This window comes from Capricornis sumatraensis, chromosome 4 (genome assembly GCF_032405125.1).
Source record: "Capricornis sumatraensis isolate serow.1 chromosome 4, serow.2, whole genome shotgun sequence".
Taxonomy (NCBI): domain Eukaryota; kingdom Metazoa; phylum Chordata; class Mammalia; order Artiodactyla; family Bovidae; genus Capricornis; species Capricornis sumatraensis.
This window is the reverse complement of record NC_091072.1, coordinates 70796051-70811024: the sequence shown is the minus strand read 5'-3', so window position 1 is coordinate 70811024 and position 14974 is coordinate 70796051. Positions and strand designations below refer to the sequence as shown.

The following is a 14974-nucleotide window of genomic DNA, read 5'->3' as shown; positions in this document are numbered from 1 at the left end:
TAATAATAGCCAGAGCAGCTGAGAATAGAATCGGGCTCAAGGACTCTGCACACCCAGAGCTAAGGCTGTGCAGAAGCCCTGAGTCCATGGGTCAGGGTCTGGTGACACTGCCTTGAGCCCAGGGCCCCCAGCAGTCTTCACTGAGTCCACTCTTTGGGTACCTTGGGCCTGTCCCTTACGGGGCTTTGTCAGTCCTGCCACGGGCTGTATTTCATGCGCCAGCTCCTAGCTAAGGAGAAATGGGCAGAGCAAACCCTTTCTCTCCCTGGTCTGACAGTTGTGATCCCCACGTAGAATGCGACCTTGTTTGGAGAAGGCGGCCTTGTTGGGTTGGCTGTTATGTTCCGAAACCAAGCTTGGTGGCTTTATACGTTTATTAGATTGAGGCTCAAATGTACGGGCGCAGACATCTGCACGAGTATATACAGACTCATGTTTCCTCAGTGGTTAATTGTGTATTACCATGCCTATATTCGCTCAAACACCATTTTATGTGCGTGCGAAATTTTGTTAGCCCTCACTAGATGGGCTTGGGCTTAAGGAGGCACTGGGTGCCCTCTGTGTGTGCTCTGCTGAAAATGTGTTCGTGCTGGAATCGGAGTATGCGGGTATCAGTAACTGAGAGATGCCACAAAGGTTTTCTCAGACCTTATTGCCTTCGCTGTCCAAGCAGCTGGGCTGGGGAAAGATTGACTCCCTTCTGCTTCCTCTCCACACCTCCCTGCAGACTTCCCCAACTCAGGATTGTTTGAGCAGGCGAGCCCAATTGTGCTGAAAGTGAGTTCGGTGGGAAACTTTGGTGGGTGAGGTATGCCTGTGAGCAGTTTTGAGCAGTCGCTGGGCCCTGGTGTTCGAAGCCTCACTGAGGCGGCAGAGAAGATTGGAGTGGTTAATAAGGTAGCCTCTGGGCAATGATCTGGGGCGGCTGTGAACGGACTAAGGTGCCTGGAGAGGCCGCTGGAGAAAGCCAGCCAGACAGATGGGGGTGCGGTGAATGCCTATCTCCCCACTCCTGCTCGCTCTGGCTGCTCACAGGGTCTCAGCTTTGCCTCTGTCATATGTGGAACGGACTAGGGGATCTCAAAGTTCCCCAAAACCTAGATCTGGTTACTGGTGGGACTTTATTTTAATCCTCTCTGCTACCTAAGCCGTAGAGATAGCTGAAGCTTGGTCTGACCGCCTGTGGGCCTAGAGCACTGAGTGTGAGCCGGGGCTGAGAATTAACCAGCCTTCTTTCTCCCTTCCAGGCCCAAGGAAAGACAGAGGCTGGGGTATAAATGTCTATTAAAACCCCCAGGAAAGAAAGTAAGGATGGGAGAGGAACTGGCGGGGGTTTAACTCCACTCCCTAGGTGATCAGGTTCCTCCCCAGAATGTCCTGTCCAGACTTGCCGCGGGTGCGAGGTGTGCAGCTCTTTCCCATCTTCTCTCGCACCAAGGGCAGCCTTGAGCTTTTAGGCCTTGGCGGCCCCGAGTGCCAGGGTGACATTACCCGCAAAGTGTGCCCCTCACCACGGCCCACGGCCTCTGCCATGGTGCTGCTGCCGCCCCTGTTTATTGTGTCTGTGAGTTGTTTACTTGTTTTGTCTGCTGCCACCCTGCGTCAGAAACCCGCCAAACAGCAAACTCACCCAGGAGAACAAAGTGCGGCGCTATCCTGAACTCCCTCCCCTTTCCGGCACCCTGCTCCCGCCATTCCCACCTCCCTCACTCTCCCTTTCCGAGGGGAGGAAGCAGAAATCGTCCTAAAATAGGGCAGCTGTTTATAGGGTTGGGGGAATTATGGGGATACCATAAACCTCCGGGTGTCCTGGTAGTGGAGAGACAGAGCAGCCCTCCCCTGGCCTCCAGCTTTTTTTCCTTTCCCCTGGCAACTGCTAAGGGGGCCACACTCCTTGAGAAAGCCGAATCCCCCTCACCCCACTCCTTTCTGCAGGAGTTTTCCCTGAGACACAGGTTGTTGGGTTTTAAATCAGGCTAATGTTGGCGGATTCATAAAGCTAGATAAAGCATGTCGCTCTCCTCATCACCCTCCCTTCTCCTCAGCCCCCCAAAATAGCAGTGAATTTAAGCAAATCCTACAAAATTAAATTGCCCCTTCACTAAAGATCCTATAAATCTCCAATCTCGCCAGGTGTAGAGTCGGAGAGGCCGCTGTTCGCCTCTAATTTTGCTCCTGGCTATCAAATCTGAAAGAGTATCATCGAAGTAAGTAATATTCTCTCCTTTCTGAAATTAATTCCCCCCCCATCTCTCTCCTTCTTTTTGCCAGCGCAGATTAAATGGTTCTTTCAGATCTACAAACAATAAAGAATCAAATTATTTATAGGGAAATGAGGACAGTGTTTCTTGTTGGCTTATTGTTCCAGAACATAATATTTTATTTTCAAGTGGGAAAACTTAGACCAGGGGAAGAAGAAGGAGACAGGTGGGGGGAGAGGATGTGAGGGGAGGCAAGGAACCCACACAGAAAACTCTTGCTGTATGTAGTAACTTTTATGACATTTACAGTTTCCTCATGACAACTCACTGTGACGTCATAAATGCTGCGTTCTTGTTCTTTAATTTTACAATTCTAAAAACTTCCAAAATGGATCCAAGCAGTACTCTGCATGGAGGGATATAAGAGAAGCCAGAAAATTGGGGATCCTTTGTTTTCACTCTGGAGGCCAAAAATATTCTGAGTGTTCTGGATTTTAATTTTCCCTCCTGGGCCAAGCAGGACTATTTGCTTTCCCTCCCTGAAATGTCACTCAGGGTCTGAATTCCCTCCCCATTCCCAATGGGGATGAGACACTGTGTCTGAAGGCTTTCTGTATGCCCCCTCCTCAGTTGATACTCAGCTGCTTGGGACAGAGGTGGGAGGCTTGGGGGCCAGGCCCCCAAAGCCAGAAATGATTTCTTCCAGAGGGGGCCCAAAGGGGCTCAGGGCTGAGTGTGATGGGACAGAGATGTTGAAGACCTACTGTACTTCTTAACCTTCCGCCAGAGAAGCCAAACAAATGCCAGTGTAGGAGTTTGTGTCTCCTAATGGTAGCAGCATTACGTGGAGTGGTGGTAAAGAAAGGTCAGGCAGAAATCTGGAAAGAGGGAGACGAGAAAATATGATGTGAGTTAGCTGAGCCCCTCCAGGTACCTTTCTTCTCTGTTTAATTGCAAATAAAGCAAAAGCAGCTTGAGCAGCTTCTCAACCTCTCAGCTCAAAAGCGCAGGCCTCTGAGGTGTTTGGGGCAGTTCTCAGGAGCTTGACATGCCCCATCTGGCCTTTTCTTCTGTCCCGCCTCCCTGCTGCCCCCCAACTCCACTCAGCTAGCCAGCCTGGGCCCTGTCCCCAGAATATCAGCACCCCCAAATGGGATCCACTTCTGGGCTGGGTGTGTCAAATTTCACTTTTCTCCAAGTGTCTCCATGCCTCAAGTTTGAAAGGAGAAAGAGCATTCTTTTTTGCAGTACAACGCATGTCTGGAGAGGTATGAGCTCAGACAGTTTCCCCACTGGATCTTTGAGAAGCTGGGGGCTCCTTGGGTCAGCTATGATGGGGTGTCCCCAAGCAGACCCAGTTCCCTGCGTTCAGGTTCTCTGACGGACTAGGAAATTCTCTTTGCAAGCCTTTTACTCTGCATTCTGTGGAGATCAAAGGATCTCTTAAACAAAACATTAGGCATTTGGAGTAGGATTTATTTTTTTAATTTTTAAATAAAAAAAAAATCCTATCATAAGCCAGTCGGGCCAACTGAGCAGTCACTCTAGAACAGCAAAGCCTTAACCAAACAGTGCTATTGTGAGGTGAGCTGAACAATTATTGAAACTCAGCTTTCTCTGCAAGGGGGATTTCAGCCCTCACCCAGTGGCACAAAAGGGGCCAGTGGGGCAACCGCTCCTCTCCCGCCCTGGAAGTCGAGGATCCAGGGGGTGGGCCGGGCAGCTGTAGAGGCTTCCAGGCAGCCAGGCACTCAGGCCGACTGCTGAGTCCTGCGGCTCCAGTGCCCGCGTCCCTGAGCAGCCTTCGGAGGCGCCGGGCTGCAGTTGGTGGCGCCGGCAGCCAGGAATGGAGTGTATATGTATCTGTGTGTGAGGCTGGGTGAGTCACAGACAGCGGCGCAGAGTTGGGGGATCTGGGGAGAGAGAGAAGACTGGCAGAACACAAACTAAGCAGGACCTCTGGAGAAGACTGGCCCCAAATAAAAATTCCAGATCTCATGCCTCTCACTTCACATATTCTTCCCCAAGAAATTAATATATTTCCCAGAGCAGAGTGGAAAGCAAAGGCAGGCAAGGTGAGGCCCACCCATGAACCCCTCCAGGGCCAGAGGCCAGTCCCAGCCACCCTCTCCCCAGTTCAGAGATACACAGGCCCCCAGCCCCCAGTCTGGAGCAGGATGAGGCTGGAATAGGAGCCTTAACACTTGCCCTGGGAAACCCTCCAGTGTCCAGCCTCCAATGCAACCCTTGGGGACTCCCGACCAATGCCTGCCCCCCATTTAGGCTCAGGGCGCCTACAATGAGTTCTCTCCTATAATTAGTGTTCATGAAAAGCATGTGTTTTGGTTGCTGGGACAGGGAGCGGCAACTTTCCCCCTTTATTCCTTTTCTGTATTTTTTGAATTCTGTTTTTGAATCCACTGATTCCAGCCCCCGAAAGCGAAAATCCGTTCTTGCCGCCAACCCCCCTCCCGATTCCAGAGGCTGAAGGGGCAGAGCAAGTCGGAGACCTACGGGCCTGATGAAGGGGTGTTCTCTGATTTCTCTAGGCTTGTTTTATAGAAACAAAGAACTAGTTCTCCCCCCTCCTTCCCAGGACTTGTGCATATTTACAAGAGCTCAACTGCAGTTTTAATAAAACATCTGTTCTTGCTTCTGCTGATGAGTTTCCATAATTGTTTTCAGACAAATTTAACAGGAAAATATAAATATATTTAGAAAAACCCAAGTCCCAGCTTTCTCCCCATAGATAGTCATTCTTTTGCCAAAAAAATAAAATTAACATGAAATGAGAAAAGGAAAATATAATCCAAGGGAGGGAAGATTCGGCTCATCTGACTTGCTCTCCCCCCTTGGAGCGAATCCTTCCAGCAAATTTCAGCTGCATAATTAAAGATCTAACTGAAGGAAGAAGGCTTCTTTCCTGAGGAATGAAAGGTGATGGGGGAAAAGTGTGTTAGAAACTAATTTTGCCCAAAGTCTTTAAGCAGTAGCAGAATTTATTTGTGTTTCTGCTTCCCCTTCTCCCCTCTTCCAGCATTTCTGCCTACCCGCTGCCCCCCCCCCCCAGCAGCTGGTTCCTGTTCATTATAAATTGGAGAGACCTTTCAGTCTCTGCCCTCTGTTTAGGGACGTAATAAAACACTTAACTTTCCGGGGCTGAGACTTACATTCTGCTCCTCAGGGCGCCCACCCCCGCGCCCACTGCCTTTAGGCCCCAAAGGGGACTCTCCCCAACTTAGGCACCCCTTTCCTCTCCACACTTGTTTTAGAAGGGGCTCAAGAAAACAAACCCAGGCATCCTTGCTGGGGAGCTGCAGCAGATGCTTCCCCAGAAGCCCCTTTCTCCCAAGGTCCTTCCTTCCCCCACCCACCTATAAAAGAGATTTTAAAATACATAGAAAATCAACAGTCATTGAAAGCGAAACCTCATTAAGACATCCTATCTTCCATCATTCAATTTGTTGTACATTGCAACAATTTAATATCTTGAAGGAAATATCACTGACATGATTTATCCCTCTAGCAATCTCTCTCTGAAGGGGGGGGGGCGGGGAGGGAATTTACTCTCTATTCCGGCCTGTTCTACGTGTAACACTGCTATCCTTAGGGCAAAATTGAGACTGGGAACTCGGAGAGCGGCTACTGGTGTCCAGAGGGGCACTGACTTGTTCCTTAGTTCAGCCCCCTCGGCCTTCCACCCCCTCCCCACTTCTCTTTCCCTCTCCCTCTTGCCCTCCAGGGGGCCTGGAGCCCCAGCCAGCTGTTGGAAACCCCTGCCCAGGCATGCCATGAATTCGAGGACAGCTGGATTCTAGAGCGAAAAGCAACTCATGCTGGTGTCTCTTGTGTACCTGCCATGACACCCCAAAATGAGACAACTCATCTCAAAATTTCTTTCTTAATTTAAGAATCCTCCTCTACACTTCACCTTCATTTCCTTGGGGAGAGGAAAGTATGGTCCAGGAGAGGGAGCCTTTATAATTATAGGGGCCTTCCCCCTGCCCTTCTAAACACCAACACATTTCTCTCCTCTCTGAAGGACTGGGGCTGTATTTTTAAAAGCCAACACATATTGTCTGCAGGAAGACTCTTCCATCCTGTTAAGAGGTTCATGTATTAACTAACATGTTGGCTCCATCAGCTCCTACATACTGTCTGCTTTTGGGTTCGAAACTTTATTTTTCCCCCCTAGCGACACTCCAGGGAAACCTTAACGTTACAGAAGATGAATAAACGAGTTTTTTTCCCAGTGTAGTCCCGTTTATGGCTTTATTGCTACCCATTGATTACTCCGCTTTGTTACACAGAAGGAAAAGATCATAAAATCCGGCGACATCCGGGTTCTTGTTATAGCCACTTCTCCCCCTCCCCAAAATGGTGAGGGGAAAATATGAGCTTCCACTGTTCCCTTTGCTTGCCCCACCACCCTCCTCTTTGTCAACTCAGAGCATTTTCGGCCTATGTTACAATATCAAAAGAAGTTTGGATTAATCAGGAGGAAAAAGCCCATCTGCACACCTTCCGCTGTTTCCGTTCACCCACTGCGGCTCCTCAGAAGCCTCGGACTCAGCTGCCTTTTCCTAACCTTCTCTTCCTTTTTCTCAGCCCCTAGGTGGGAAGAAAATGGGGGGGTAGGGAGCTGCTGAGAGGCCTGGCCCCACCAGGTGTGGCTGGCCCTTGGGAGAGAGCGCCCCAGGAAACCTTGGCTGGAATCTCCAAGCCCCAGAGCTCAGGTCCAGGGGAACTTCCCTTGGCAGGACAGCGTCCGAGGGGGGCAGGGGCTTCTGCCCTGGGCAGGGGCTTGAGGCTGCAAGACGCTCTGTGTCTCTGTGTCCATCAGAGCCCCACCAGCCTTCTCTCTTTGGCTGGATGCTATGTGAATTACCCCAACGGCCCTGGCTGGCTCCAAATCATAAATTCTCACCAACATAAACAGGAGTTGATGTGTCTAGAAAGACTCTCAGAGTTCTTTCTTCTTCCTTTCTTCCTTCCTTTTTCTCTCTCTCTCCCACCTTTTACTTCTTTCTCTTCCTTTCCTATTGTATTTTTAAATACAATTTCCCTTTTAGGCAAAAATGCTGCAAGAGTTTCCCCAAAAAGGGGTTCCTGAGCAGGAGGAGGGAGAGGAGGGCTAGGAGGGAGAGGAAGCAGATGCATGGATCCTTTGCACACCTCAGCTCTGCCACTGCACCCTGAAGACTCAGCATTCCCTCTTTAGACTTAGGAGTCTCCCACATGCCCCCCGCCACCCCCAACTCTCAGATACACTCTCCTTCCTCTAAGCACCATGTTTTATGCAATTTCTTTCCATTCTTGATTTAAAAAAAAAATTATTCGGGTAAAAATAGACTGGTTTAAAGATGGGAACTCACTTCTTGGAGTATCAAACTAGATTTCCTGTAAGATTGCTGGGGAATCCCCTGAGCTGGGAAGGAGTTCCTCCTATGGAGAAATCAAAGTGTAATTTTAGAAGAGGGCAGATATAAAAGATGAAATCAGATTGAAAAAACACAGATTTCTCCTGTGGCCACATTACAGCAAAGTTAGCTGGGGCTGAGAGATTTCCTGGGAGTGCAACTCTCCTTTTCTGGGCCTCAAGGCCCTGCTCTAGGACATTCACCCTTCCTTCACCTTCAAATCAGTTCCCTTACATATATATTTTTAAAAGAAATCCAAGTCTTACTTTCAAAGCACACACTTAGTCTCAACTAGGGAATCAACAGAAGCAGAAGCGATTTTTTTCCCCCTTCTTGACATCTGGCTTGCGATTGGCTAGGAGGGGGTCAGCTGACTTTGTCATTTTGTCTGTCCTGGATTGGAGCCGTCCCTATAACCATCTAGTTCCGAGTACAAACTGGAGACAGAAATAAATATTAAAGAAATCATAGCCCGACCAGGTAAAGGCAAAGGGATGAATTCCTACTTCACTAACCCTTCCTTATCCTGCCACCTCGCCGGGGGCCAGGACGTCCTCCCCAACGTCGCCCTCAATTCCACCGCCTATGATCCAGTGAGGCATTTCTCGACCTATGGAGCGGCCGTGGCTCAGAACCGGATCTACTCGACTCCCTTTTATTCGCCACAGGAGAATGTCGTGTTCAGTTCCAGCCGAGGGCCGTATGACTATGGATCTAATTCCTTTTACCAGGAGAAAGACATGCTCTCAAACTGCAGACAAAACACCTTAGGACATAACACACAGACCTCAATCGCTCAGGATTTTAGTTCTGAGCAGGGCAGGACTGCGCCCCAGGACCAGAAAGCCAGTATCCAGATTTACCCCTGGATGCAGCGAATGAATTCGCACAGTGGTGAGTTTTACAGCTCCGAGATATAAATTAAATAAACTGAACTGGCTTTATGACCGGCTTCCCTAGAAGAACGGGCGGAGAGAGTTTTTTATGGCCCCATAAAAACAATCACGCTCGTCTCCTCGCCGACGCCGAGACAGGGCCCCCTCTTCTGCCCCCTCTGCTCGCCTCCTGCTTGCTTGCAGGGGCCTGGCCCCCTCGGCCCCTGACGGATTGGAGGGCTCTAAGGCGAGTTGAGGGGGCAGGAACAGGGCAGGGGATGAGGGGAGGGGGTGGGGGAGCCCCCCAAAGTCGAGTCAGACTAGGAGAAGGGAGGGGGGGAGAATGGGACAGAGAAGTGGGGAGAAGTTTCCCAGGAGCTAGGGCGCTTGGGGAGATGGGGGAGTCCAGACCTTGAGAAATGGGGCCTCATCCCCAGTGTTTTGAGATTTTTCTGAAAAATCAGCTTTTAGTTTACAGCTTCCTGCTTGGTTCTGTCCCCCCACCCCCCACACACCTTTCTTTGGGACACACCTACCAACCCGGGGCGGGGGTTACTGAAAGAGGTTAGGATCCTGGCTGTACCCCCAGTGGGGGTGGGGACAGAGCAGAGGGGAGAAGGCTGGAGCCGGAGGGGCCCGTGAGTGCTGGCCAAGTTGGGAGGGTCAGGGCTGTGCTAGGCTAGATCATCTGCAGAGGATGCCTTGCTGATTGTTTGTAGTGTGTTTTGTGCCCGGATCTCTAGGGGTCGGCTATGGAGCGGACCGGAGGCGCGGTCGCCAAATCTACTCGAGGTACCAGACGCTGGAACTGGAGAAGGAATTTCACTTCAACCGCTACCTAACGCGGCGCCGGCGCATCGAGATCGCCAACGCGCTCTGCCTGACCGAGCGACAGATCAAGATCTGGTTCCAGAACCGCCGGATGAAGTGGAAAAAAGAGTCTAACCTCACGTCCACGCTCTCAGGGGGCGGCGGAGGGGCCGCGGCTGACAGCCTGGGCGGAAAAGAGGAAAAGCGGGAAGAGACAGAGGAGGAGAAGCAGAAAGAGTGACCAGGACTGTCCCTGCCACCCCTCTTTCTCCTGCTCCCTCGCTCCCCCCATACCCTCCTAATCACACACTCGATATTTATCACTGGCACAATTGATGTGTTTGGACTCCCTGAGACAAAACTAGGGAGTCAAATATGGACCTGAAGAGTCAACTCTGGACGCCCCCCTCCCTCACCGCACAAACTCTTTTCACCAGGCGCCTCCTCCTCCTCGCTCCCTCGCTAGCTCGTTCTCGGCTCGTCTGCAGGCCCCTTCCCCCGCCCAGGCCTTGGGGCTCGTCCCTGAACCTCGCTTTAGACTCCACAGATCTCCCTCCAAACGAGGACTTGGCCTCCCACCCCCTCGGCGCCCCCCATCTCCGCCCCCGCGCAGAGAGCCGGCTCCCGGGCCCCGGGGGCCTCTGCTCCCGGGCCTCGGGGCCCGGCCTCGCAGCCGGGGAGGGCGGGATGCCCGAGGAGGGCGCGTCGGGGCCCCACAGCAGCCCCCAGGGCCTCCCCGCAGCCCCCGCCTGGCCCCTCTGCCCCAGCAAATGCCCAGCCCAGGCGAATTGTATTTAAAGAATCCTGGGGGTCATTATGGCATATTACAAACTGTGACCGTTTCTGTGTGAATATTTTTAGCTGTATTTGTGGTCTCTGTATTTATATTTATGTTTAGCACCGTCCGTGTTCCAATCCCATCTTAAAAAGGAAAAAAAAAAAAGAGGGAAAATTACAAAAAGAAAAAAAGTGAGCGACGTTTGTTTAGCCAGTAGGAGAAAAAAAATAAATAAAAATTCCCTCGTGTTACCTTCCTGTATAAATCCGACCTCTGGATCCGTTCTCGAATATTTAATAAAACTGATATTATTTTTAAAAGTTTATATCAGGATTTCTGTTACTTCGCTCGCCCGCCGGCCTCAGGCTCAAAGTTGGAGCAGGCTCTGAGCGCTCCCGCGTCTGCCCGCCGCCTGCGAGCCCCCGGCCCCCTGCACGCGCCTGGCCAGGCCCGGCGCCGATCCCGGCCTTGTGGTTCTCCCCGGGGTCGCACTGGGGGCTGGGAGGCCTCTCCGGGCTCCCCACGCAGAGCAACGCATTCAAACCGCAAAAAAAAAAAAAAAAGGCCGCATAGGTTTGGTTGGGGGTAGAGTGGGACCCCGGGTTGGCCGCATTGGTCTCCGGCCCCACACAGGCCTTTCTTCCTGTCTTTGGTAGTTTGGGGTCCTCGGCTTCTGAACCCCGGACCCCCAAAGGCCAGAAAGGCCGCATCATCCAGGCCCCAGGTCGCCCCCGCCCACTCCCGGGAGTAGGGAGGGAGGCGCCGGAGCCAGCAGGGCAGCCCCCGGCCCGCGCCAGGATTCTTGCGAAACGTGGCGGAGGGCGGAGAGCCGAGGGGAAAAAGAAGACCGCCGGGATCTGAGCCCTTCTGCAGGGCCTGAACGATTCAAGGACATCTCGGAAAAGAAAGCCTGGAAACTGAGCTCTCGCCTGCTCTGGGACTCCTGACGTGGCCGGGACCAAATTCCTTCTTCCTTACTTCTCCAGCCCGTCTTTTCCTTACTGTTTCTTCTCCCCTCAAACTAGGCCAGCGAGGAGCGCAGCCAGACCCTAGCCCTTCCCCAGCTCAGGCCGTCTTTCCTAAACCCAGCCAGAGAAACCTGAGTGGGTGTAGGGGGTGAGGTATTGAGGGGGTCTCCCGGAGGGAAAAAAATCCGCCAGAGTTTTCCAGACCTTCCAGATCCCCGCCAGCGCCCCCTCCAGCGCCTCCACCAGCGGGGGGGCCGAAGGGGGGCTTCTCGTGGCAGGGGCGGAGATTTCCTGGGGAGAGACAGGCAGGAAAGAATAAGGCTTGGGGCTAGGGGAGGGGGTCGGAAAGGGGCCGAATGGCTGCGGAGGCCTTGGTCTCAGGCTGTGAATGTGGCCCAGGCGCCTGCCCTGCCCACCCCCACCCCCAGCCCCCTGCCCCCTGCCCCCAGCCAGGTCCTTTGGGAGACCTCCAGATAGCTCAGAAATTGCTCTCCCTTGGACCTTCTGAACCCAGGTCCCTGGAAAGCCTGGTTCAGAGGCCTTTTCCCCAAAGGGCACAAAACAGGCTTTTTCCTTTGCCCTGCTCATATAATATTTGTGGAAGCTTGAATTTTGCTTCTCCATGCCCTCAATGAACATACATATTTCCATCCAAAATACTTGGCATGGGTACCACACGAGGGTCATACACAGGGATGCAGAGCAGTCCTCCAGTTCATTATGTCTGATTCTTTACCTACGCAGCTAGCCACTCACCCACCCACCCACAAAACTGAAAATTGCCTTGATGTCACTCTGGAGTCCCTGGTGTGATGAGGAGGCCTACCTATCTTCCCCTGGCTCCTTACCTCCAGGCTCACCCCAAAGTCCCCAGCAATCTTAGTCCCAGGAGCCCTCTATCTAGCTCTGTCCACCCAGGACCACTCCTCATGGCATCCTGTCTACCTCTCCAGAGGCTGGGTTCACTTTCTCAGCCTGACAGGCACCTCTTCAGCAGTATCAGGGCTCCGGGGCCTCAAAGGAAAGGGACCTGGACCCTTGATTTAGAGAACCTGAGATAAGACTCCTCCAGTCTGGGTTGGGGCTCTCCTACCTCAATCCCCTTTCAGCCATTTTTGAACATTGAAACTCCCTGGGGTTGTGGAGGATGGGGCTATCCGTTATCAAAAAACGCTCTGCGCGTCCTGGTGAAGCCTTATCTCCCTTTAAAATTAAATACAATTTAAAAGGCCATTTCAGGAGTTTATTGCAGCAACACCCAGCTTCTCCTCTACAGAGTAGAAAATCCTGAGAGGCCTGAAGGCCAGCCAGCGAGCCAGGATGCAATTCCTCCAAGTAGGCACCAGGTGTCGCTGTGGGCTTGTTGTCCCGGCTACCCCCCAATTCCAAGAACCTTTTTTTTTTTTCTCCCCCTTCTCTCTTTTTCTCTCTCTCTCACTCCCTCTCCCCTTTGGTTGGGCTTTGCCAACATATCAAGATGCGTTTCGCCGGCTTCCATCACTAACCTCCCGGAGGTCATCAAGCCAAATTTATGAGTGGCCGCTCGAGTCACGTGACTCTATTTAAGGCTCCCTTATTTGGGAAGAGCGCATAGGATAAAGAAAGAGATATCTCCACCTATAAATTGTGCACTTTGGAGAACAAAAAACCCCTCAACTTCAAAGAGTCACAAATCACCCTTAATCAAAAAGGGTGCAGAAATTTTTTTTGGGCCCTCCCCGCCATGAGCTCCTACGTAGCCAATTCATTCTATAAGCAGAGCCCCAATATCCCTGCCTATAACATGCAAACTTGTGGGAACTATGGATCGGCCTCAGAGGTGCAGGCATCCAGGTACTGCTACGGCGGATTGGACTTAAGCATCACTTTCCCACCGCCTGCGCCTTCCAACTCTCTCCACGGGGTAGACATGGCTGCCAACCCCCGGGCTCACCCCGACCGCCCCGCCTGCAGCGCCGCAGCCGCTCCGGGACACGCTCTGGGCAGAGATGAAGCGGCTCCTCTGAACCCCGGGATGTACAGTCAGAAGGCGGCTCGCCCAGCGCTGGAGGAGCGAGCTAAGAGCAGTGGGGAGATCAAAGAGGAGCAGGCGCAGACAGGGCAGCCTGCCGGACTGAGCCAGCCACCGGCCGCGCCACAGATTTACCCGTGGATGACCAAACTGCACATGAGCCACGGTAAACTTTAGGACTTCATTTTGCGCGCTCGGGTCCGCCTGGGTTTTATAGGCCATGCGGGGCAAATAAAGAAAAAAAACCTGCGGCCATAAATTTTACGATCCAGGCATCAATGGCTCGTAAAACTGTCCACTAAAAGGCTTAGAGGCTGTGTGCGCCCAAATTTACGACGACATAATTGGATCATAGGAACAAAACGTGTATAAAAGGCAATATTCAATTTTTGGGGGAGAGGGAGGGAGTTAAAAAAATAGAGGGATCTGGAGGGTGAGGAGCGCGGGGCTCCAGAGCGGGGATCCCCCCGCGGTCCCTCCTCCCTCCCCTGCGGAGCCGGCTCGGCCGCCGCTTGCGGCTCCGGAGGATTCCAGAGACTCGGGAGGGGCGGGAGGGGGGTCCCCGGTGCTCGGATCTCGAGGGTGCTTATTGTTCGGTCCGAGCCTGGGTCTCCCTCTCCCCCCACCCCCAGCCCCTCCGGCTGCTGAGTGAAGGCTGCGGCGGAAAGTTTCCTGCCTGGGCGGAGGCTCCTCTCCCGGGGCCAGGCTGGGCTGGGCCGGGCCCGCCTGCGGCCCGCCGGGCCTGTCCGGCCCCGGTCGCGTCTTCTCCCTCTGGCCGCGGGTGGGGGCCTGGGGCTGGGATGGGGACGCTGGGGTGCTGCACGCTATTCACCCCTTCCTGGCTTGGGGGGGTTTATATTCCAGAGACGGACGGCAAGCGGTCCCGAACCAGTTACACGCGCTACCAGACTCTGGAACTAGAAAAAGAATTCCACTTTAACCGCTACCTCACTCGCCGCAGGCGCATAGAGATCGCCAACAACTTGTGTCTCAACGAGAGACAGATCAAGATCTGGTTCCAGAACCGCAGGATGAAGTGGAAGAAAGATTCCAAAATGAAAAGCAAAGAGGCTCTCTAGAGGCATCGGGGAGGCCCGCCGAGAGCACCCCGAGCCCGCTTCGGTCCCGCGCCTTTCCCTGTCGGTTTTTCCTCTCTAGATATCTTGGGGGCAAGAACGGGGGCTGGAGCGCCGGTTCCCCACCTCAGACAAAAGCTCTTTCCCTTGGCATTGCGCATCCCCACCGACCCCAGGTTCCCGCGGGGCTGCCCGCGCCGACCGGACTCCCCTCAGTTCTGCTCAGCACCGAGGTCCGGGGCAAGTTCCGCAGGGGACCCCCAGACGGCTGTGGCACAGGAGCTGGTGCTGAGCGAACCTGGCTTGGGCCGCCTCTCAGAATTCCTGCCCCAGCGTGGGCCGCCGGGGTTCAGGTGGGCCCTGCCGCCGCGGCAGGCCCCACGCCCGGACCTTGCGGCCTCGCCCTCTCCTTTGTTCCGGCTTAGGCGGGCCAGGCGGGCTGCCGGCTTGGTGAGAGCATGGTTGTGCTTGGCGAACCCCGGCACCATCTCGGGGTGCTTCTTTGTAGCCACTCAAGTGAATGCTCATTTTTTAAATGATCTGCATATGAAAGGGGGAGATGACTGTCTGCCTAGGGCCCCCTCGGTTGCCCTATGCTCTCTAAACCTGCGCCCCCCAACCCCAAAACCCAGAAACCTGTCCAGCCTGCGCTCTCTGCATGCTCTCTCAGGCCCCCAGCCTCAGACCGCTAGCTAGCTCAACTATTGGGGTTCCCTGCTACTAGACCCCACAAAGGTCCTAGAGGCTCTTGGCTGCCCAGTAGTCCTTGCCACGACTTTCGGTGTCCTGCCCATCGATATTGTCCAACTATTTATTAACTCCACATCTTTCCTGA

The 14974-nt window shown here is 53.3% G+C and overlaps 2 protein-coding genes across 2 annotated transcripts; both read left to right on the top strand.

The window, feature by feature from the left end:
- Positions 1-8115: 8115 nt before the first annotated feature.
- On the top strand, positions 8116-9547 carry HOXC6 (homeobox C6). Its single transcript, XM_068971906.1, has 2 exons — positions 8116-8515; positions 9240-9547. Exons 1-2 carry the CDS (start codon positions 8116-8118, stop codon positions 9545-9547), a joined length of 708 nt encoding a protein of 235 aa, XP_068828007.1.
- Positions 9548-12775: 3228 nt separating this feature from the next.
- On the top strand, positions 12776-14142 carry HOXC5 (homeobox C5). The gene is made up of 2 exons (XM_068971972.1): positions 12776-13229; positions 13928-14142. The coding sequence occupies exons 1-2, from the start codon at positions 12776-12778 to the stop codon at positions 14140-14142; spliced, it is 669 nt and encodes a 222-aa protein (XP_068828073.1).
- The last annotated feature ends 832 nt before the right edge of the window (positions 14143-14974 follow it).